Source organism: Castor canadensis, chromosome 6 (genome assembly GCF_047511655.1).
Source record: "Castor canadensis chromosome 6, mCasCan1.hap1v2, whole genome shotgun sequence".
Classification (NCBI taxonomy): domain Eukaryota; kingdom Metazoa; phylum Chordata; class Mammalia; order Rodentia; family Castoridae; genus Castor; species Castor canadensis.
Window position 1 is genome coordinate 21,647,658 of NC_133391.1, and position 23,598 is coordinate 21,671,255.

At 38.0% G+C, this 23,598-nt stretch overlaps 1 protein-coding gene across 20 annotated transcripts in view; it reads left to right on the forward strand.

Annotated features, from left to right (window-relative positions):
- C2cd5 (C2 calcium dependent domain containing 5) overlaps nucleotides 1-21,847 on the forward strand; it is an 89,634-nt gene extending 67,787 nt beyond the window's left edge. For 10 of the 20 annotated variants that reach the window (XM_074075872.1, XM_074075873.1, XM_020183792.2 and 7 more), the window contains 5 exons: nucleotides 8,008-8,058; nucleotides 8,874-8,975; nucleotides 10,217-10,407; nucleotides 13,241-13,387; nucleotides 20,627-21,847. In XM_074075872.1, coding sequence (XP_073931973.1) covers nucleotides 8,008-8,058; nucleotides 8,874-8,975; nucleotides 10,217-10,407; nucleotides 13,241-13,387; nucleotides 20,627-20,758 — 623 coding nt within the window. In that variant the 3' untranslated portion in view covers nucleotides 20,759-21,847. The other 10 variants (XM_074075881.1, XM_020183795.2, XM_074075879.1 and 7 more) reach the window with 5 other exon arrangements.
- Nucleotides 21,848-23,598: the final 1,751 nt, after the last annotated feature.

Here is a 23,598-nt window from a genome sequence, read left to right on the forward strand (position 1 = left end):
TATTTTTTATTTAAAAATCAAACCAACTATTCTAATTTTTATGTTTTATAATACAAGTGAAATTATTTTGTTATTCCTCTTTGCTAATTATTTTATGTGATAGCAGATTGAGTATAAAACAGAATAGTTTTATATTCACTCTGTCTACATCAATAGAATTCTTTGCTACATCAGTGCCAAGGCCTGTCTCTGTAAGAAAATACATTTGTTTCATATTTTAAAGATGAAAAGGTAACATATTTTCTCAACTGGTGAATGTGGCCATTTTTCCTTCCAGTCATCACCCAAAGAACTCCATAGAGAGTTTTAGCATCCTTTAACTTCCTTGAGTGAATAGAGGGGGAGAATCAGAGAATCAAATTCAAAGGTAATTTCTGAATTAAATATAACACCTAGAATAGAAAACATTACTGTTAAGAATCTTCCTTGAACTCACTAGATAGCTGTTTGTTTTCAATACCTACTTTATAGAGAAACTTGTATTTCTACAGCATTACTTCCGAATCACTTATGGGACCACTTTTCTTTACCTGAAATGGGAACAACAAAACCTTCCCTAAAACCTAACCAACAAAAGTACTAGTGGAGTAGGTTCTCTGTATTTACCATGTTGTTAATACCACTGAGTAGACCTGAGCTCTTTAGTTTGTGCCTTTTCCATTCTGAGAACTTTCAAAATGTTTCAAGGTAATTTTAATGCTTATGTGGTCATTAGTATAAAATGGTATTTTCTGAACTAAAGAACAAGCTAGAAAACATTTGAGTAGAATGAATCACATTTGAACAAGCTAGGAAAATACTCAGAGCTCATTTTAGGCATCCTGGGAGGCGTCTGAGGTAGCGTGAAAAGCCACAGCTGTGGCTCTCTCAGCCCTTCTGCCATGTGGTATGAGACTGGGAGCCAGCAACCTTACCTTGCTAAGCCTTAGTTTCTCATGTGTAAAAGGTAGAAGGGTTAAGCTTTCCTCTAGCCTTTTAAATTTTGTAATTCCTTGGGCTTTTTTATTTTGTGGTTCAATTCTTAACATGATCATATGATTAAGAAAGTAAATCAAGGGCTGGGATGTAGCTCGGTGGTGCAGCGCTTGCCTAGCATGCGTGAGGCCCTGGGTTCGATCCCAGCACCAAAAAAGAAAAGACAAAAAAAAAAAAAAAAAAGAAGAAAGTAAATCAAAGTCTGAATTAGTGCCCAAGGTCACCTTGATCTTATAATTGTTGAATATTTTCAAGGGGCTTCTAATCTATTAAATCAATAACTCTTAAGCTCTGCCCTTCTAGCCCATAGATGTTTCGCAGGGGGGCCTCAGGGAGGGGAGCCCAGGAGGGTGGGAGCAGCTCCAGTTCAGTGCCTTTTTCACATTGGTTTTCTGTGTATTTTTTTGAGGAAAGGCTTCAGAAGTTTGGAGGCTGCTGAATTGGAGCGTTGTCACCCTTATCATCATCATCATCATCATCAGTATCAAATGCTAACATATATGCAAACCTTTATGCGAGTGCTTAACTGCAAAACTTCCCTTGAATGTTATATTTTAAAATCCTCAGTAGACACTTTAAAGTGTGTCTGTACTTTCTCATAAACAGTTTTGTAAATTGCGTTTGTGTTGCATGCTTACTCACTGTCTTTACTTCCTCAAGTCTTTTAGGAAGTGGGTTAATGTATCTCAAAAGGTTATTTCAAATTATCTTGGAAGGGTTTGAGGGTAAGATGGGTTTTGAACGATCTGAAGAATGTAGAAATGGTGTTTAAAGTGAGTGGAGTAACTGTGTGCTGTAACATGACAGAAAGTGTTTAATAGAGAGAGAAGTGTCTGTAAAAATCCAAACTTCCATTCACAGGAAGTAGGCAGGAAAGGAAAATGAGAGTGTCAGGAGTGAGTCTGGAGACTTGTCTGCTTTCTTGTGTGAACCTTAAGAGGCTTAAGAGTCAGTTACTCACACCTGACAAATAAATATACACTACACTTTTGTTAAGTTGGTTATCCAACTGATAGTTTTTTCCTTCTTAAAATATTCTAAGAACTTTGAATTCTAGTTTCCACTCATGATCTTATCAGAAGTAGGATGATTTATTTCCTTTTCTGTTGGACAGGGTGAGTAGTTTAAAGGGCTGAGCACAGTCTGTTCATTAACAGTTTTCTCTTGTAGATAAACCCTTCATTACCTTTTTCTTGTGGAAAATATGTCAGTGTCACATGAAATGACGCTTCAATTCCACGTTTCTTAACTCCCTGGGTGGAGCAAGCCTGGGTGGAATTGTCCATCCGTGTTCACTGTTTCTTCCATCATTTATTATATCCTGATTTATCTTTCAAGGTAACAACGATATATCAACTCTGTGGTTGATTTGGTGTTACCTTGCTAGTTATCTTGATTTTTTAATTTGAAGTATGAAAAGGTGCTGAGCTTCAGTAATTTCTTAAAGATTGCCTATCACCTGAGGGCCATCAAAGCTCCTTGGTGAATACTGTGAGGATCATAGATGGTGTGCTCCCAGTGAGGCTGTGCCACGAGAAAAGAACATGGTGACAGCAAGTTTTATACCACTTTCATAATGTTTTTTCCTTATTAATATCCACACTTAGGTTTTTCTGAACGCAATTTCTTGACACTTTAATGCATACAGAAAAGAGAGATAGTAGAGTAAAAGCAGAAAATCTGAGCAGAGACGGTCAGGGTGAGCAGCAGCATCAGAAGATTTTCTCAGACGGTGCACCCAATCTCAGGAATTTTGTGCATGTCAGTTTTGTAAAAGAATAGCATATTACTTTAAAAGTCTGAAGTCATAAATCTGGACATAGTAGTTACCATGTTATGGAGCTTATAAACTGAAATTAGACAATTGTGTGTAAATCATAGACTATAAACTGTTTTCATTAAAATACTGGTAGTTTGAAGTTTTCAAAAAGTTTAATTAGGAAGTTAGGTTCCTTTTTTTCTTTTTTTCTGCATGGCTGTTAAACCCAGAGCTGTACCACTCTAGCCATATGTTGTTTCAGAGGCAGGGTGTCCCTAACTCGGCCTGGTCTGGCCTCTAGCTTGTCAGCTTTCTGGCTTTGCCTCCTGAGTATCTGGGAGTGCACCACTGCGCCTGACCAAGAATTCAGTTTTTATATACTGTTGAATAAAATGATACTGAAGAGCATTCCTTACATCCATCTGGTCACCTGCTTTCGTTTTGTTTTGTGCTGGTGACTCCCTCACATTCAGAGGAAGTGTAGGCTGACAGGAGCCTCTTGTAACATCAGCTCTGACTAATTAGTCAAGTCAGTTACATTAATATCTGGCTTTTGATAGAAAAGAAAGCAAGTTGATGTTTACTTACAATGTGTTGTATTCTTTAACTAGTTATCCACAGCAAAAGGTTTTTATTTTCATTTTAGGCTATAAGCATTACTTTTTCTTTTTTGTTAAACCAAATCTGAATTTAAAAGACAATTTGTTCCACTTTAATGACTTATCTAACATTATTATAAACTAGCAATTCAAAATATAAACCTATTAAAAACTATGAAAGTTAGCTTTTATTTTTCCTTCTAATGATTCTGAATTCTTAACAACGAGATGTAATTCTTTATACTAACTAGAAATATCTTTATATAGTAACAGGCTATTTGTTTTATAAAAAGACTGTATATTTTGTCATTATGACCAAATGGTAGCAGCAATAAAGAAAACTGTCAATGCTCTTCACATTAGTGGATGCCCAAAACAGTGGCAGGCTTTGAAAGGAGAGAGATGCTAACAAGGCACAGAATGAAGGAAGCAGAAGGTAAGGAGAGGAAAACATGCAGAAACTTCACCCTCGTTGGAGACATGGGAAGGCAGGAAGGGGAGGGATGGAGACTTGGGGAAGAGCCTGCACCTTCCAGCACTCCTTGGACAGCTGGAGGATAGCATAGTCCAGAGAAGGAGAGGCTGTAAACAGCAAAGGAAGATAAATTGGATTCTGGACAGAAGACAGTAGTGAGAGGACAAGTGTATGCTGGATAGGGAAGCAGGAACAGATAAGAAGGGGCCTGAAAAGGAATAGACGAGTGGTTTAGGGTGTTGCATATCTCCACTTGGAAGTCTGTCACCCAGATAATTGTCTGCTATCTAATGTGTGCATTTCCTGTTTGTGGTTGGATTTTCCCATGTGAACTGTGAAGCTATTTTCTATTTTTCTCTATTCCTTAATAATTTATAATATGGCAATTTCATTATCAATCCATTTGAGTACCATTATGGATAGTTTTTACTGAATGTTCCCATTGATCATTTGTTTAACTTTGGAATTAAGCCAGATAAGACATAGCCCATCAGTGCATTGTAGATTGATAGAAATACGTCCATCATAAATCACAGTTTTGGTTATAGGAACTTAAAAATGAGAATGTTTAAATGTGAAAATGAAACAGAATTGAAAGACTTAGGTTGCATATATTTTAATCTGTAAGAGAATCTTACTTGTAGGAATTTTTCCAGTTTTCGTAATTTTTAAAAGATGCTCAGGTAAGATTGCTTCAGTTTTTAAAAATTATTCAGAACAAAGATGGTCTGTAAATTCTAATGATAAAAAGTGGATAGTCAAAAGTTAGCAGACTGTGACAGCTGTCTTAGTCCACCTTGTGATGCTAAAACAGAAAACCCAAGGCTGGGAAAGTTATGAAGAACAGAAGTCCATAGGCTTAGATTTGGAGACTGGGACGTCCTAAATTGAAGTTTTCTTGCTGCATCATCACCTGGAGGAAGGGCAGAAAGAGAGTGAAGGGACCCAACTTGCTCTTTGCCATGGTACCAGATGGAGCCCTTAATCACCTCTTAAAGGTCCCATCCCTTAATACTGTTAACAAGGCAATTAAGTTTTAACACAAGTGTTAGAGTAGATAAACATCCAAACCAGGGAAACCCTAGCTACAGTGAACCCATACCCTTGTCATTGATTATGACAAATTATTCAGAAGAGTAGAGAAGTCTCAGACTTTATCAGTATTGGAGCATATGAAGTTGAAGGAGGAAGAACCCTGGCCATGTTACATTTCTACTAAAAGGCTCTTGAACTGGGTTAGTTTCCCTCTCTGCACCGTTAGACCCAGGGCTTGCTAAATGTTGCTGAAGTAAATAATCCTATTTGCTTTGATAAGTTTCTAGGGCTGTTTATTTGGGAAAGACAGGGTTATCACTTAATGGTGACTTTCTTAACAAAACCACCAATCCACCTGTTGCTTGTGTTACATGTAAAAGGAAATTATAAGGGAGTTGACGTTTGTGTAGCTTGATAGAGGTTCTCTTTGTAGATGGAATGAGGCTCTAATGTGAGAAGCATTTGTTTCAAACTCTTCCACCTAGATATATAAAAGGAACACACTGCGTATTAACTCCAAGCCCAAATGACTTCCAGTGACATTTCTATCTTTTGAATAATGAAATCTATGTCTTTTATTTAGTTTTGGCCTACAGATTGCATGTTCTTTAGTTCATTTCTTTTTCTTTTTTTTTTTTTTCTTTGCGGTACTGAGGTTTGAAGGCTCCACCACTTGAGTCTTACTTCCAGCCTTATTTTTTTTGAAGTGGGGGTCTCAGTACATAGCCCAGGCTGACCTGGCCTCACGATGCAGTTCAGACTGGCCTCAGACTCAATGTTCTTCTGCCTTAGCCTCCTGAGTGCTTGGATTTCAGGCATGTGCCACCACACCCAGCTTGTTTATTTCTTTGAATCACAGTTACCATTTTGTCAGTAAGCCAGACTACTTATAGCTGCAGTCCCTTATCTTTTGAAAGATTTATTACCTAGGACACCAAACTATAAGGAGAAGGAACAAGAGGGGCTGAGAGTCCAAGGTCCTTAGCTATTTCATTTAAGGTTTGTAAACCAGCCTGTGGTACCAGTGTTCATCAGCTGCCTGGATCACCTCATTTTGAGCATTTTTTGTAAGGGAAAGTAAAGTTAGGCTCATAGCAAGTATGTTAAGTGGTAACCACTCTTCAACACGATGAAAACAAATCTTCCTCAACCCTTCTGAAGTTATCTCCAGTTTCTCAGATTTTAACTTAAAAGCGTTTTCTATTTGAAGTCGGGGAATAAGCATCCTCTGGTCCTTGTCCTCATCCTTTATACAGATTTGAGGAAAAAAGTTGTAATTGCACAGTGAACAATTCAAATCCCATAAAAATCATGTAGTGCAAAATCAAGCTCCCTTCATTTTCCTTCCATACCAAGAGGTGGCTACTCCTAATAGCTTGTTGCCTGTGTGGCAAAGATAGTTTTTAGAACACAAGCACTGCATATTGTTTTGTACCTTGTTTTTCCACTTGGCTTAGAGAAGGGGATGAATACTCCATATTTAAGGGAGCGCTTTCCCTGTGCCTTTGCCATTAAATCACATGCAGTTGCTACTGGGGACCATCATGACCCTGATAGCACTGTGTTATGGAAGAGAATTGCATTCTGGTGGTTTTCAAAATTAGTTTACCCATTGCCCCAACACTGCACTTCAAAAAAATACAGAATTCCTAATCTCTCCCTCCTTCCCTCCCTGACACCTTTTTATTGTTATTGTTACATCCTCAGCCCTTGTTTTTTTCAGAGAGGGTATCTCTGTGTAGCCCAGGATGTCCTCAAACTTGAGATCCTCATGCCCTGCCTCTAAAGTGCTGGGCTTAGAGGCATGCACCACCACATCTGGCTTCATTGTATACCTGCTGAGTCTGTACTGCCCTAGACAGTCACCTGTTAGAACCCTGGAACTGTTCCAGCATTCATAACTCTGGAGTAGGCTAGTTGATGTCCAGTCTCTGCATTGAGACTCTCCTGTCCTTAGCTGTCCCTAGAGACTTGGTGAGCCTCTGAGTGTCCTGTCTGTTTAGATCTTCTGAAGCCTCCATCTCCTCCTGGACTTCCAGATTTCCTCAAGTTTCTGAGTCAGGAGGACTACGTCCGGTTAAATCTGTAGCCTGCAGACATAATGGTCAGGGCATGTCCACAGCATGTATCCTTACAGACATTTCAGGGACCCCATCCAGCAGTCCTCTTCCTAGTGAGCTCTGTGCTCAGAGGACTCTCAGCGGTCATTTCCACTTAGGAGAACCAACCATTCTATAGGAATCATTATTTTGAATAGTTAACTTCTTAATTTAAAAATAGCACCAAACGATCAACAACTAAGTAGACATGGAAAAATGTGCTTATTTAGTTTACAGTTTTTAAAAACTGGACCAAATTATCTTCCATGTTTTTCATGAGTTGTTTCTAAATTGGCAGCACTGTTCTTTCAGTTGTAAAAATCTTTGAAATAAAAACTCAGATATGCTAGTATGAGTAGAGCATCTGTATAAAAATATATTATGACTTTTTGTAGTACTGTTTAGATTTGTACAGTGCCTTAGATGTAGATACTAAATACATAAAACATCTGGGAAGAGTTCAGGTGCCAGTCTCATGAGGTAACTGAAAAGGCAGTGATTCTACTTAAGGATTCCTGGTTGTTTCTCTGGAGACCACAAAGCCTCTTACCATCAGAGAGTGCTGTTGACATTTAAGTCAGAGGGCCAGGTTGGTGGCCAGGAGAAAGGTTAGGCTGGGGAAGCAGCTGGTGCTGATCAGCCAAGCAGGTCATTACCTTGTTTATAACTTTTAGCCTTACTGGCTCTTACCCACGAACATGTCCCTTCCATGTTTCATTTCAGATATTCTACCCAGCACATTTTCTCTGTCCAGTCTTACATTTTGCTGTTATCCTACTAACATTTGTTACTATTTTATATTTTCTTGTGACTAAAGTTTCTGAAACTCGTTTTCTGTTATAGTAAGGAAGCAGTCTTCCTTGGCATGGTGTTTATTAACTGGACTAGTTTCAAATCATTAGAAACTGCCTTTTGAACCTAAATGCTTCTATTTGGTTTCTTTTATAATGAAGCCATAAGGGTTACTCCTATTCTTCTGGCTGATAGAAGACATTAACAAACAGCAAGAAGAGGTGCTGGCTTGCACCCAGCCCCAAGCTAATGTTGTTCATGTTGTCTTATTAGAACACCTGGAGAGTGCAAGTGCTAACTCAGGTGTCCCAGCTGCACAGAGAGGTGAGTCTGTCTCATTAAGCAAATAGTCGCCAAGGTCTGAAATTCTAGTTCAGGGCTGCATGAGGTTACAGACATGGGATGCACTGCACAGTGGAGTAGAGGCCAAGGTGTGGCTGTGTTGTGGTTAGAAGGTATTTTTTTAATTCATTAAATATTTAAATTTTTTAGCATTTTAATTTCCCAGTTTCTAAACATAACATTTTAGCTCTTTAATGTGATTTTTTTTTTAGTCTAGCAGTATAGAAGTTATTGTTTATAATAGGAGGACTTGTTAGGCTCATGCCTGCCTCCCACCACAGATTGTGAGAGGGCTGGTTGTGAAAATGTAGACATGGAAACAGAGTAGTGACAAAAGTGACCCTTTGGTTTTTCTGTTTAATAAGAGACAAGTCAGCTAGTGAGGTTTTTTTCAAGTGTCATTTGTAAATACAGAGAAGAGATTATTCATAATGCTTGGATTAGTTAAAGTGCTTTAATAGAAGCAACTAAAGTAGTATAATTTAACGGAACAGAAGGTAGATCGACACAGTCTGCAGTCCTCTGTTGGTATTTATGGTAGACTGCTTAGGTCTCCCTGAGGGATCATGCAACCATGACATCGCAAAAATGCTCAGCCAGCCAACTAAGAACCTGGTTTTGGACAAATCGGTGTCTAAAGCTCGACTCTGTGCCAGCTTTGTTACCTGACTTGAAAAGGACCATTCTTTTTCTAAGTTACAGTTATATTGCATCATCAGAAGGAGTGTTATGACCAGTAAGAGACGTCATCCACATTTTTCTTTGTTTTTTCTTTTGTTTTCTGTCTGTGTTTCCAGCAACGTCAGTTGATTACAGTTCCTTTGCAGACAGATGCAGCAGCTGGATAGAGCTCATTAAACTGAAAGCTCAGACCATAAGGCGCGGATCAATTAAGACAAGTAGGCGGCTGTTTCTACCCCATTCCAATGACCTGAGAAGCATTTCCTGATTTCCCAGTGGTGAAGGCTAGACCTTACTGCCTAGTAATAACCTTGCCAATCAGTCATGTGCTGGAGTGTGAAAGCTGCAGACTCTAGTGGTCACCTAAGAAGAATTATTAGAGGAAGGGCCTTAGATTGGTTGTTTTTTCAATATAAAATTGTTTTTGAAGGTATTCCTAAAGTATATAAATAGATATTAGATCCTTCTAGATGGAAGGAAATTACCAGCTCGCTATGGAAGAGACACTTTTCCAGGACCCAGTGCGTGGTATCTGTCAGCTTATGAAGCGTGACAGCCTGAAGGCTGAAAGAACAAAGGTGCCTGGAAAGAAAGTGGCTGGCTCTTATGTTACTGCTAGACTCAGGGTCACTACCTTCATGTTCTTTATCTGCACCCCATGAGTTTTAGAAGATTTTGAGGTAACCATGTTTGAGTGAAAGAGTTTACAGCACATTAAAAGGGAAGGAAGTACATTTTTTAAAGAAAGAACACAGGAAGTGGAACCAGCCAGATTTGTTTTGAATCTGAGAAGTGACAGTTTAACAGCTGGGTGACCTTGGGCAAATTTCCCTGGCTTCAGTGTCCTCACATGTTCAGTGGGGATGATGACAAGCTATGTTGCTGGGCTGTTGTACACTCACATGTATGTAGTATGTTCATATGCTACAACATTAAGGATAGCTTAATGACTTTTAGGCAGCCAAGGTCATTTACATTTCTAAAATTAGGAGTTGTTTAATCAAAAAGGTTTGGAAAAGAAATCTATTACAACTGTTTAGCAAGGTTTGTCTCCAACTAGATAAAGTCTTCTGAGAAAGATGGAAAGACCTGTAGTGGGGCCGTAACAACTTTCACACTCTCCTTGTAATAATTCGTTCCTACAGTAGATAATTGTAATGCTGTGCGCTTCTTCTCTTCCTCCACTCTGTAACCGATCATTGTGTCTGTGGCTACTCTGCATCAACATTTTCTTTTGCAGGAATGCCATTTTTCTTCCAAAAGAGTTCCATTCCAGCACTTCCTCCTCATGTGTCCTCTCTCCTCTGTTCTTGCATGCCGTGCATGATGGTTCTTCCCTTTCATGACATGGCTTAGCCTCTCACAGCTGAGTGTTGTCACCACTCACTTGGAAACCTTGGGGATAATCCATTTGCCAGTGTATTTTCCTTAATGTCTTTTCTTCTTTCTCCAATTTTAGCTGTGACTGTTGAAAAAGCAAGTCCAGCGGCTGACGGAAATTTCCGGAATCGTTCTGCTCCATCTTGTGCAAATTCCACAGTTGGGGTTGTAAAGATGACACCTCTTTCTTTCATTCCTGGAGCAAAAATAACTAAATATCTTGGGATAATTAACATGTTTTTTATTCGGGAAACTACTTCTCTCCGTGAGGTAATTTTATGAAGTTACTTCATTTTTAAAAACTTCTTCTCTGATTGAATATTTGGTAATAAGACCAAGTTTCAAATTATTTTTTCCCCAAGATCTCACACACACACACACTCATTCTATTTATTTATCTATTTGTGTATTAATAACTTGTCTGGATTGATTATGGATTAGATTTACCAAATTCAATGCAGCAACTCCTATTATTCTAAGATTTGTGGTAGGTTTAAACCATTTATTGTTTGTTAGAAGTTCTAGATGTTTATCTTGTAGTAAATAAATATATTTATCAGTGTTTGATCAGAGTTTTGAAATACCCTGAACAATCACCCTTGTTTTCTCAGTAATTATTGTCTGAGACATATTTAAATAGCAACCTTCATGGGCTCACATTTAGAAATAGTAACGGGTCATGCTATGGATTGGTCAGTGGTGATATTTTATTACAGTTCAGATCTCTGGTTTCTTCCCTCTGAAAAGAGACTGAAGCTGTTCATTTTCACTCTTTCCAGCACAGCTAGTTCTTCAAATTCTTACTTTACACTGGATCTCATTAAACTTTAATCTGTTTTTAAGTAATAGTGGTTGTAAAGTTTAACATGATGTAATATGATTAAAGTTCAAAATCAAAGCCTATTAGATCTTTTATAACAGGAATTTAGACTCCAGAAAAAAGGAAATTTATAGTATCTCTTATATTGTGGAACAGGGCTGCTAAGCAAATTCATTTTGTAAGTAAGAAAATTTTAGATTACTGAGGCATGAAACTTAGAAGTCTTATATTTTAACTTTAGCAGCAACTACACATGCGCACACACACACACACACACACACACACGCACACTGGGGTTTGAACTCAGAGTGTTGAGCCTGCTAGGCAGGTGCTCTGCCACTTGAACCACACTTCCCAGCCCTTTTTTGCTTTCATTATTTCTCGGGTAGGGTCTTGAGTTCTAGCTCCAGGGCTATGCCTTCCGTATGGCTGCGACGACAGGTGCATGCAGCATGCCCAGCTTGTTGTTGAGATGAGGTGTTCCTAACCTTTTGCCTGGGCTGGACTTGAACCTCAGTCTTCCTGGTGTTCTCTGCCTCCCAAGCAGGCATGAGCCATTGTGCCTAGGCAGCAGTTTATATTTTTAGTAAGTATGTTTGTTATAAAGATGACTTAGCTTTCCTTTTCCTGCTGTGTTGTGCTGGAAATGTCTCTGTACTTAAAGATCATAGCGTCTTAGTTGTCATACCCACTGTTGTGCACCTCACACAGCTCCTGGTCCAGCATAAATGCAGTATGTTTTATGTAAATTAATGAATAGCTTTTGACATTAATTTGGAGAATAATTCCTTAAAGATAAATTATTTTAAGTCATTTTCTGATTATGTTGAGATGGAGAATAAACAACTCAATATACTCCTGTTGATTCACAACCATTTTAATGGAGAATGGAAATGCATGGGACTTCTAAGTTCATTTCTTTTGACAAAGAAGGCAAGGCATCAGAAGCTGTATAGCTGGTGAGCCCACACTCTCCAGTTGTCCACTTGCATATGGCTGTCACACTTTTGAGTCCTTAATTTTATCCCATTTCATTTCAAGACAGGGTCTCACCATGGTGCCCAGGATGGTGTCAAGCTCCTGGGCTCGAGCCATCTGCCACCTCAGCCCCCTCGTGTTGATTTCAGGTGGAAGGCCCACTTGAATCCATAAAGTTTTCTACTGCCTAACTCTCTGTACCCTAAAGTGTTGCTTCATGATGGATCTCCCTTCAGCAGAGACTTATAATATGAACTTTGTGGCTCAGTATCCCAAATGTATTCATTGATGAGTTATTTTCTTGTAATCATTTAATTGTTTTAAAATTAACTTTGGTAGCCATTTTGCCTCCAGAATGTCTTGATTTAATAGGAAACTGGTAAAAGAAAAAAAGAAAGTACTGAGCTCTGATGAAGTTGGAAGCAGTCCAAAATATCTCAGTTCCTTGATTTCAAAAAGAGATGGCATTACATGGCGATCTGTAGGCCGTCCTGGTCTTTCAGAAGTATGGCTCAATCAGTTGGCTTTGTACTTGGTGCACTCAGCTCTTCCTTTAACTTCCAAGTTAAAGGTGGAAATTTCCTCCATAAATAGCCTCCCTCAGGGTCATGGAAAACTTGGGTTGAAAAGCATTTAAACTGTTGACCAGCCTTTCAATTCTGCTTTTGCTTATTTTTGAACAGAAAAAATTCCCTGAACTGCTGGGTTTTATTTCCTAGCAGATATGTATGTAACCCTTATTTTGTGCACCTATTCAATTAGGGTTAATATGTAATGTGAAAACAGAAGCAGCAAGTACCACCTATGTGATCATAGCCAGTTATGGACAAATTACAGAGTCTCTGAGCTTTAGTTAAAGAAGTTTAATGTAAGGATAGTACATCCCTGTATATGTTCATTAGTGGTTTGTTTGTTTGTTTGTTCTTGTAAAAAAAAATCTTTTTGGGCCTCGTGCGGTGGCTCACATCCATAATCCCAGCTACTTGTGTGGTTAAGATCAAGAGAATTACAGTTTGAGCCCAGCTCCAGGCAAAAGTGCAAGACCCTGCCTGAAAAATAACTAAAGCAAAACAGGGCTGGAGGTGTGTTTCAAGCAGTAAAAAGCAAGTAAAAAGCAGTAAAGCACTTGTCTAGCAAGCAGGCCCCAGTGGCACCAGACAACAACAAATCCTCCCCTTATGAAAGAAATTCATATTATTGCCTTTTGTGTTAAGATGACTTAGGATGATGTAATGTGTGTTCTCTGACCTTTGTGTACACATCTCCATGCATGTAAATACGATGGCCCCACACGTTCCTGTTCAGGAAGGAGGCGTCAGTGGATTTCTCCATGCTTTCATTGCTGAGGTGTTTGCGATGGTGAGAGCTCACGTGGCCGCACTGGGAGGGAATGCTGTTGTCTCCTACATTATGAAACAGTGTGTCTTCATGGAGAACCCCAATAAAAACCAGGTGAGATGCAGTGGAAAGTTGGATTTAAGGAACCCAGTAACTCCCTAACTCATGTCTGCCTACTCCATTTCCTACCAAAAGAAAGTGGCTTTTCAGAGCCCTTTGATTCTAGATGCCTGACACATTCTAACAAGTTTTTTAATAGCCATGCTAATGCATAGCTCAGATTCTGTTTTCCCATCTCAAGTGAGTATTATTTTCAACTGTTTCTGGGATTTCTGCTCCCGAGTTACTGGTCCCACCATTTTCTTGGTTGGCGTTGAATCCAGTGATGGCTGACCAAAGAGATCAAAAGGCAGCTTTAGTTTGCTCTGTGATGCTGTCCAGTTTTAACTGCCATGCTGGGGAAGAGTATATCATGGTGGGAATAGACTGCTTATTGATTTCTACTTAGTCATGTAGTTCTCTTTAACCAGGGAGGTATTAAATTTTAGAATAACATGTTTTATGAGTTTTGATTTAAGATAATAACTCAAAATTGTTATTAAAACTATTTATACTAAATAACTGTATAATACAAGCTGTCACAAAGACAGTGCTCTATACTCTGCTCCTCTTGGCACACATCAGAAATCTTATCATTTGTCTGACATACACCGACAAATGGTGAAAGTGCTGGTGGCTGGTGGTAATTGGCCCAGGGGATGGCCCTGAGTGCAGAGGGGATTGATATCTTGGCAGCAGAGCCCTTGGGAAGCTGTAATATGGGTTAATTATTCATCATTCATCAGGGGTACGAATGAATAGATATATGTGTGTTACATGTATGGACATGTTTTGCTCCCTGTTTTACATTTAGATAACTGTAACCAAAAACATATCTTTAGTTACAATTCTTAGTAAATTCTTAATACCCTTGTCTTTTCCTGGATAAAATTATCTTCTAGTGACAGTGAGATGCTCTCATAAATATGTAAGCAATTGAAAAGACATTATAGAAATTCAAAATGTACTTTCAAACCACTACTTTCAGTCAGAAATTGACTTCGCTTACTGAGCTGTTTTTAGTTTTTGTGCTAATTCATTCATTTTTGTCATTTAGAGTGTGTTATGCTTTATTAATAGATATTGAAGAAAAAATGTTGGTGTCATGCAGCTAGACCACAACTTTCTAGTTGTCTAGACGATGGGTAAGACAAGTTAGTGAGGAAGAGAGCTGCGGGAGGGTTTGGCGGACACTGTAGCATAGTCAGAGCTTGGTGAGATTTCCAATTAGAGTTTTACATTCAGGACCAGCTTATTGATAAGTTTTGGAGCCAAGGAGATTTTGTAGAGCAGACAAAAAGGGTATATGGAGGAGTAGAAAGAGCCAGAAATGAAAAATCAGAGGTGGGAACACCAGGAGAGGCTGAGAGCTTCCTTACTATAGGGCATTTGAAAGTAGTACGAAGTAGAAACCAGTGAGAACACATCCCAGTTAGGATTTGCTGTTAGACAGTTGACATCATTAGTCACAAAGAAAGCACTTGTCGGATCTTGGAATTAACTTCTTCAACTGGACACTTGTTTGCAATAATTCTATTTAGTATAATGGGATTTTTCAGTTCTGTTAAAAACATCCTTTTTGCTTACTTATTTTGTATTTAGATTTAGATTTAGTTTTAGGTTTTTCCTGGTGTTAGATTTATGCAGTTTGTTTACTAACTTAGCTAGCACTTTGACAAGTGCCTCAAAATTAACATACCCAGAACAACCTTTCTCTGTGCCTTTGCTTCCTCATTGGCAAAAAAATTGGAGAAATCATGAGTTAACATGTTCACTGCCTGTTAGATAGTAAGTTGTTACTAAAACCTTGTAATACTAAAAAAATCACTTTTAATGACTTGGTTCAGGATAAAGTTTAAGCTTCTTAGTTCTACTTTTCTGAATCATCTCTTGCCCTTTTCCTTTCCCAATAAGCATATATCCTATCCTCCAAGTATATTGAATTATTTAGTTTTCTCTTTTTCAGCCCTTTGTAACATGTCAACATTATTAACACCCTGAAAACTGAGGCTCACACAACCTAAGTAAGTGTTCTGTATGAGGTCTTTGTTTCCAACTGGTACAGGCCTTTCCACTACCAATCTTCCCTCTCCGTGCCCAAGTAAGTATGGTCTATTACTGATGGCCACTTGGGCACACTTCATATTAGGTGCTATACTTCATGTCATTTAGCTTTCTTATTTTATTGTGGGATCTTGCATGTGCTCAAACATGTAGAAAGTTTAATGTAAACACTCTTAGACTCATGCTGAACCTCAGAAGTGAAATGCTAAAAATATGGTGGAGGTCTCTGTGGACCCATTTGTTCCTCCCACTGAGCCACCTAGATTTTGTTGTCATTTCTATGCGTGCTTTTATATTTAAAAATTACATGTTAATATGAATATATACTAAGTATAATGTATAGTTATAAGACTATAGTGAGATATATTCTTGTTTTATATTAAAATGTTTTAAATAAGTAGTACAAATTCAAAATTCAAAAGGATATAAATAAGAAAGGCTCTCCATGACTGCCATTCAGTTGCTGCCCTACACACAACCATGATTTTTGGTGGTTCTTTATGTCATTTGCTGAGATATAACTCCAGAGGATGTACTGTGCCAGAGAGATTTTAGATGCCCTATGAATAAGTGTATTGCATGTTACACTTACACCCATTTTTCATCTGTGGTAGTGTTATTGTACAACCTGTTCCACAGCTTGCTCTTTTACTTCATTTTTCTTAGTTGATTGTTCCATTTCAGGGCAAAAAAGATTATGGCTCATTGTTTGTTACAATCACATGGTTCCATGGTATGGATTAACCAGAATTTCTTTAACGAGTTCCCCACTGATGAACACTTAGGTTGTTTGTAATGAATGTTTTGCTAATACATACAGTACACAAAGGGAAGGAACACTGCCAAAATCGTTCTATGAAGCCAGTATTACATGCATCCCAAAACAGGACAGGTACACAACACAAAAAGAAAATTATGGGCCAATCTCCTTAATGAACTTAGATGCAAAAATCCTCAGTAAAATATTAAACTCAACACACCAAAAAGATCATACGCCATAATCAAGTGGGTTTCATCCCAGGGATACAGGGATGGTTCAGTATATGCAAGTCATCAAATGTAATGCAGCATATTAACAAAAGCAAAGACAAAAACACATGATCATCTCAATAGATACAGAAAAAGCCTTTGACAAAATTCAGAATCCTTTCATTGTAAAAGCTCTGATGACACTAAGAATAGAAGGAATATACCTCAACATAATAAAGGTGCAATCCTATAACCAAAATCATACTAAATGGGGAAAAAACTGAAACTATTTCCTCTAAAGTCAGAAACAAGACAAGGGTGTCCACTCTTTTCACTCTTACTCAACATAATCTTGGAATTCCTAGCCAGAACAATAAGACGGGAAGAAGAAATAAAAGGAATACAAATAGGAAAGGAAGAAATCAAACTATCCCTATTTGTAGATGACATGCTCTTTATACCTAAAATTTGACCTGGAAAATTCCACCAAAAAACTCCTGCACATAATAAACATGTATAGAAAGTAGCAGAATACAAAATAAATTTACAAAAATCAGGAGCCTTTCTATCTACCAACAATGAAAAGACTGAGAAAGAATATAGGAAAACAATTCCATTTATAATAGCCTCAAAAAAAAAAAGTAGTAATAAACTTAACAGAGGAAGTGAAAGACCGCTACAGTGAAAACTATAAACAGTTGAAGAAAGAAATTAAAGAAGACTACAGAAGATGGCTTGTGAAATATTGTGAAAATGACAATATTAACAAAAGGAATCTGCATGTTCAGTGCAGTTCCCGTCAAAATTCCAAAGACATCCATTACAGAGATTGAAAAATCTACCCCAAAGTTCATTTGAAAGCACAAAAGACTGTAAATAGCCAAGGCAATACTGAGCAAAAAGAGCAATGCTGGAGGTATCACAATACCTGACTTCAAACTATACTACAGAGCCATAGCAATAAAAACTGCATGGTACTGACACAAAGATAGATATGAAGACCAGTGGAACACAATAGAGGACCCGGATATGAATCCACACAACTATGACCGCCTGATTTTTGACAAAGGCACCACAAACATACAATGAAGAAAAGACAGCCTCTTCAACAAATGTTTCTGGGAAAACTAGATATCTACATGCAGGAAATGGAAACTAAATCCATGCCTATCACCCTGCACTAGTATCAACTCAAAGTGGATTAAGGACCCTAATATTAGACCTGAAACCTTGAAACTAGTGCAGGAAAGAGTAGGAATGAATACATTGGAATTAATAGGCATAGGCAAGGACTTCCTAAATAGAACTCAAGTGGCTTAACAACTAAGACAAAGGATTGACAAATGGGACCACATGAAACTAAAAAGCTTCTGCATGACAAATGGTCACCAGATTTAAGAGGCAGTCCACAGAACGGGAAAAAATCTTTGCCAGCTATACATCTGACAGGATTAATAACCAGAATATACAGGGAGTTCAAAAAACTAAACTCCCAAAAAATCAGTGACCAAATGAAAAAGTGGACAGATCAAGTGAACAGAGCTTTTTCAAAGGAAGAAGTCCAAATGACCAAAAAACGTGTGAAGAAATGTTCAATATCCCTAGCTTATAAAAGAAATGCAAATCAAAACCACCTTAAGATTCCACCTTATTCCTGTTAGAATGCCTGTCATGAAGAACACAGTAACAAATGTTGGTGAAGTTGTAGGGTATAAAGAACCCTCATACACTGTTGATGGGAATGTAAACTGGTACAACCACTATGGAAAACATTATGAAGTCCTCTAAAAACTAAAAGTAGTACTGTCATATGATCCAGCAATACCTCTTCTAGGGATATACCCAAAGGAATATAAGTCAGGTTACAACAAAGGCACTTGCATGCCCATGTTTATTGCAGCACTATTCACAATAAACAAACTATGGAAACAGCCCACATGCCCCACAACTGATGAATGGATTAAGAAAATGTGGTATGTATATACAATGGAATTTTATTCAGCCATAAAGAAGAATGAAATTTTGTCATTTGCAGGTAAATGGGTGGAACTGGAGAACATCTTAATGAAGTTAACTAGTTTCAGAAAGCCAAAAACCACGTTTTCTCTCATGTGGAATATAGACCCAATATAAATACAAGCAATATTATATATACATATAATATGTACAAAACATGTATCCAAAAGTGGGACAGGTAGAGACCAAGGGAGGAAGAAAAGAATGAAAGAAATAGCAAATAAATGAAGTATGTCACATCTGTGTAGAAACAAGACACAAGGGAACACACTGAGAATGGTATAAACAATACTAGCTAATTTTTTAGGTGTCTTACTTATCCTCACACCTCCCTTGTGTGCTCTTGCTTTTATCATGTGCTCAAAGTCCAATCCCCTTGTTGTGTTTGCCCTTGATCTAATGTCCACATATGAGGGAGAACATACGATTTTTGGTCTTTTGGGCCAGGCTAACCTCACTCAGAATGATGTTCTCCAATTCCATTCATTTACCAGCGAATGATAACATTTCATTCTTCTTTCATGGCTGCATAAAATTCCATTGTGTATAGATACCACATTTTCTTAATCCATTCATCAGTGCTGGGGCATCTTGGCTGTTTCCATAACTTGGCTATTGTGAATAGTGCTGCAATAAACATGGGTGTGCAGGTGCCTCTGGAGTAACCTGTGTCACAGTCTTTTGGGTATATCCCCAAGAGTGGTATTGCTGGATCAAATGGTAGATCAACGTTTAGCTTTTTAAGTAGCCTCCAAATTTTTTTCCAGAGTGGTTGTACTAGTTTACATTCCCACCAACAGTGTAAGAGGGTTCCTTTTTCCCCACATCCTCGCCAACACCTGTTGTTGGTGGTGTTGCTGATGATGGCTATTTTAACAGGGGTGAGGTGGAATCTTAGCGTGGTTTTAATTTGCATTTCCTTTATTGCTAGAGATGGTGAGCATTTTTTCATGTGTTTTTTGGCCAGTTGAATTTCTTCTTTTGAGAAAGTTCTGTTTAGTTCACTTGCCCATTTCTTTATTGGTTCATTAGTTTTTTAAGTTCCCTATATATTCTGGTTATCAGTATAAGGAAGTATCTTCAGCAGGTTATGCAAATAAGCAGCTGTTAGAATAAAATAGCAAAGCACTATGAATCCAGAACAGCTCTGAGAAAGTGAATGCCATCTTTCTCAAAGTGTGAGCACAAATACAATCAAGAGGATGAGATGGTAGCTACTATGCCAGTGTGTTAGGTTTATCCCTGCTCAGTCTAAGAAAATCATTCTACTTAGAAGCTTACCTCATATTTGTACATCATACCCAGAGGCAAATTCTCCCTGTTTTTCTGATCTAGAACACTTTATGAAGAACACAGAATAGAAAAATAATGAAAGAAAGCAAGAATGTAGCTGTAAGCCTCAACAACAAGGCTCCTGTGCAGAAGGTCTAAAGGGAGCTGGGGAAGGAGGGAAAGTGAACCCTAAGTGGTTTGCACAAGCATGAGTATATCTGTAGGGAAAATTCCCTAGCGTAGGGTTCCCAGTCAAAGCATAGACTTCTGTGTTTCAGAGATACTGCCAGAGTTTCCTTCTGTTGAGATTATTTTCTTATTCTAATTATTTTTCCCTTGAGTATCATGACATTAATGAGATTTAGCCAGACTGATAGAGCTTTGTGTAATTTATTTTTACTTCTGTTTAGTATTTCAGTCATCATTATTCTGTAACTTATTTTCTTGATGGTATTTAGGTCTTCAGTATTTTTCTGTTACAGTTATACTGCTATGAAAAGTCATGTATTCTTTTTCACATACATAGCCAGGATTTTTCTCTAGGGAAAGTATGTATGTATGTATACCCACCAGCACATTGTGTGTGTATGTGTGTGTGTGTGATGAGTCATGCTCCTTTCCTGCTTTAGGAAATGTCCCCAAATTGTTTCTCAAAAGTTTGCATGTCCCCAACAATGTTAAGTGTGTTACGAGCGCCTACATCTTTGCCCTCACTTAGTAATGTCCAATTTTTACTTCAGTTTCTTTATTTTTGCTGGTATATGTTCTCCTTTTAATTTATATATTTCTGATAAACAACGGGCTTCAATATTTGGCCATGTGTTCCTGGGTCTTTTGGAATTTCTTTTTCTGTGACTTGTCCTCTTGTCCTTGGGTTATCTTTCTCTATACTCGTTATTCATTAGCTGGGCTTTTCTTGGCTTGTTCTCGCAGGCACAGTGTCTTATAAATGTCAGCGGGGATGCGGTGGTTTTTGTCCGTGAGTCCGACTTGGAAGTGGTTTCCACTCAGCAGCCCACTGCCCTCTGCCAGCCTCTGTGTACCGGGGGAGATGTTACCACCTGAGGAGGGAAGGCGCTCAGCCAGCCCAGCGGAATCCCAGCATCTCCTTTGCTTCTCATTGTCTTCAGGCACAAAACAGAACTTCATTTGAGATAATTAAGAAAGGACAATGCATCCTGGGTAGATTTCATTTGTTGAATCTCTTGAAGGCATGGGAGTTCTGACCTGGACGCTCCTTTGCCTACTCTGGACAGATGGCCCCATGGATTCTTCATGGGAATGGAAGAATGGAAGTTACTTATGTTGATTTTAATAAAATCATAATTTAAGAAGAAATGGGGAAGGTTATCAGGAAACTATGACAGCTAATTGTATAATTTAGAAAAGCTAAGCAAGCAATACAGGATCGCCTATGAGTAAATATTGATTTGCAAAGTAGTGGGGATGGGAAAGGTTTTGAGAAGACCAGCAGGCATTCCTTAGTCTTTTTCAAGGAGGAACTTGGTAAGAACTGAGGGGAAAGTGCTTCAGCCATCTTAAAAAGAAGTTAAAAACATACAGAGTGTATCTGAAATATATCCTAGTTACTGTATGAAAGCTTTCATTGGAAGTTTTAATATCTCTTAAGGAGGGAGGGGAAAATTACATAGTTTCACAGCTGGCCACATTTGAGTTAATATTTGTCCAGAAGAGGCTTGGTGTCAATGGGGAAGAAACCATCAGTGAATTTTGTTGAAGTAGTAAAAATACAATTGACCTGGTAGCAACATAAAATTATTTTCTAATAAAATTATATTGTACTCCTATCAGATAAACAGAATTCTAGTACTATCTTAGGGAGTTTTGATGGTGCATTAGACTGTATTTGGCATAGAATTTGAAATGTAACTTGAAGTAAATAGGCTTCAGAATGTTGATGTATATACAGAAATACTTTTTTGTCAATGCCAAATTCCCATTCTAAATGAATCTTAAATACTACATTCCTCCTGTCTCCAATAAAATTTATTTATAAAACTCCTGATTTTGTTCTCCCAGAACAACCAATTTCCCTAAAGATGAAAAGTTAATTCCTTGTTATCACAGTTGTCAGTATTTTTCTGTATTTTGTTTATAATTTTATTTTTTAAATAAAAAGCTTATAAACTGGAATATTCCTAAATCTCTCTCTTGCCTCTTCAATGCAGTGCTGTTTGTTTCCTGAGTCATCTGTGGTCTACTCATCTCCCTTCATTCCTCCAGTCAATAACTGTTGCAGTTGCAATGAGTTGCAATGACACCGTGCAGGAACCTGGCCTCTATTTTGGAGGGTGTGATGTGTGCGATCTTGGCACTTTTGCTGTCTGTGAGTAGTAGAAATTTATCCAACAGCTAGACTGCAGAGCACAGTTTTAGGCAGTGCACAAAACTGGTAAGTTCTTGCTCAGAAAGAACTTACAGTTCAGTGACTATAACACCTAAATAATTTATAAAATGTCATATATAGTATTTTAAACAATTGCTAATATTTCATACTTACACTTTGCCAGCCTAATAGATTTTTGTATATACCCTTTTTTAAAAAAATGAAAGCTTTTATTGTCTTAATAAAAAATAACTCACATACCATAAATAAAAAATAATAACTCATATACCATAAAATTTGACATTTCATTTCTGTTTTGTTTGCTCTTTTTTTTGTGAACACACCAAGATTGCAAGTATTGCATTGCAGGCAAAAGCTTATTTATTTATTTATTTTATTTTATTTTATTCATATGTGCATACAATGTTTGGGTCATTTCTCCCCCCTTCCCCTCACCCCCTCCCTCACCCCCCCCACCTCCTCGCTACCAGGCAGAAACTATTTTGACCTTATCTCTAATTTTATTGAAGAGAGAATATAAGCAGTAATAGGAAGGACCAAGGGTTTTTGCTGGTTGAGATAAGGATAGCTATACAGGGAGTTTACTCTCATTGCTTTCCTGTACATGTGTGTTACCTTCTAAGTTAATTCTTCTCGAACTAACCTTTTCTCTAGTTCCTGGTTCCCTTCTCCTATTGGCCTCAGTCACTTTAAAGTATCTGCATTAGTTTCTCTGCGTTGAGGGCAACACATGCTATCTAGTTTTTTGGGTGTCTTACCTATCCTTATACCTCCCTTGTGTGCTCTCGCTTTATCATGTGATCAAAGTCCAGTCCCCTTGTTGTGTTTGCCCTTAATCTAATGTCCGCATATGAGGGAGAACATATGATTTTTGGTCTTTTGGGCCAGGCTAACCTCACTCAGAATGATGTTCTCCAGTTCCATCCAAATTTACCTGCGAATGATAACATTTCATTCTTCTTCCTGGCTGCATAAAATTCCATTGTGTATAAGTAGCACATCTTCTTAATCTATTCATCGGTAGTGGGGCATAACTTGGCTATTGTGAATAGTGCTGCAATAAACATGTGCAGGTACCTCTGGAGTAACCTGCGTCACATTCTTTTGGGTATATCCTCAAGAGTAGTATTGCTGGATCATATAGTAGATCTATGTTTAGATTTTTAAGAAGCCTCCAAATTTTTTTCCAGAGTGGCTGTACTAGTTTGCATTCTCACCAGCAGTGTAAGAATTTCCTTTTTCCCCCGCATCCTTGCCAACACCTGTTGTTAGTGGTGTTGCTAATGATGGCTATTCTAACAGGGGTGAGGTGGAATCTTAGTGTGGTTTTAATTTGCATTTGCTTTATTGGTAGGGATAGTGAGCATTCTTTCATGTGTGTTTTGGCCATTTGAATTTCTTCTTTTGAGAAAGTTCTGTTTAGTTCACTTGCCCATTTCTTTATTGGTTCATTAATTTTGGGAGAATTTAGTTTTTTGAGTTCCCTATATATTCTGGTTATCAGTCCCTTTCTGATGTGTAGCTGGCAAATATTTTC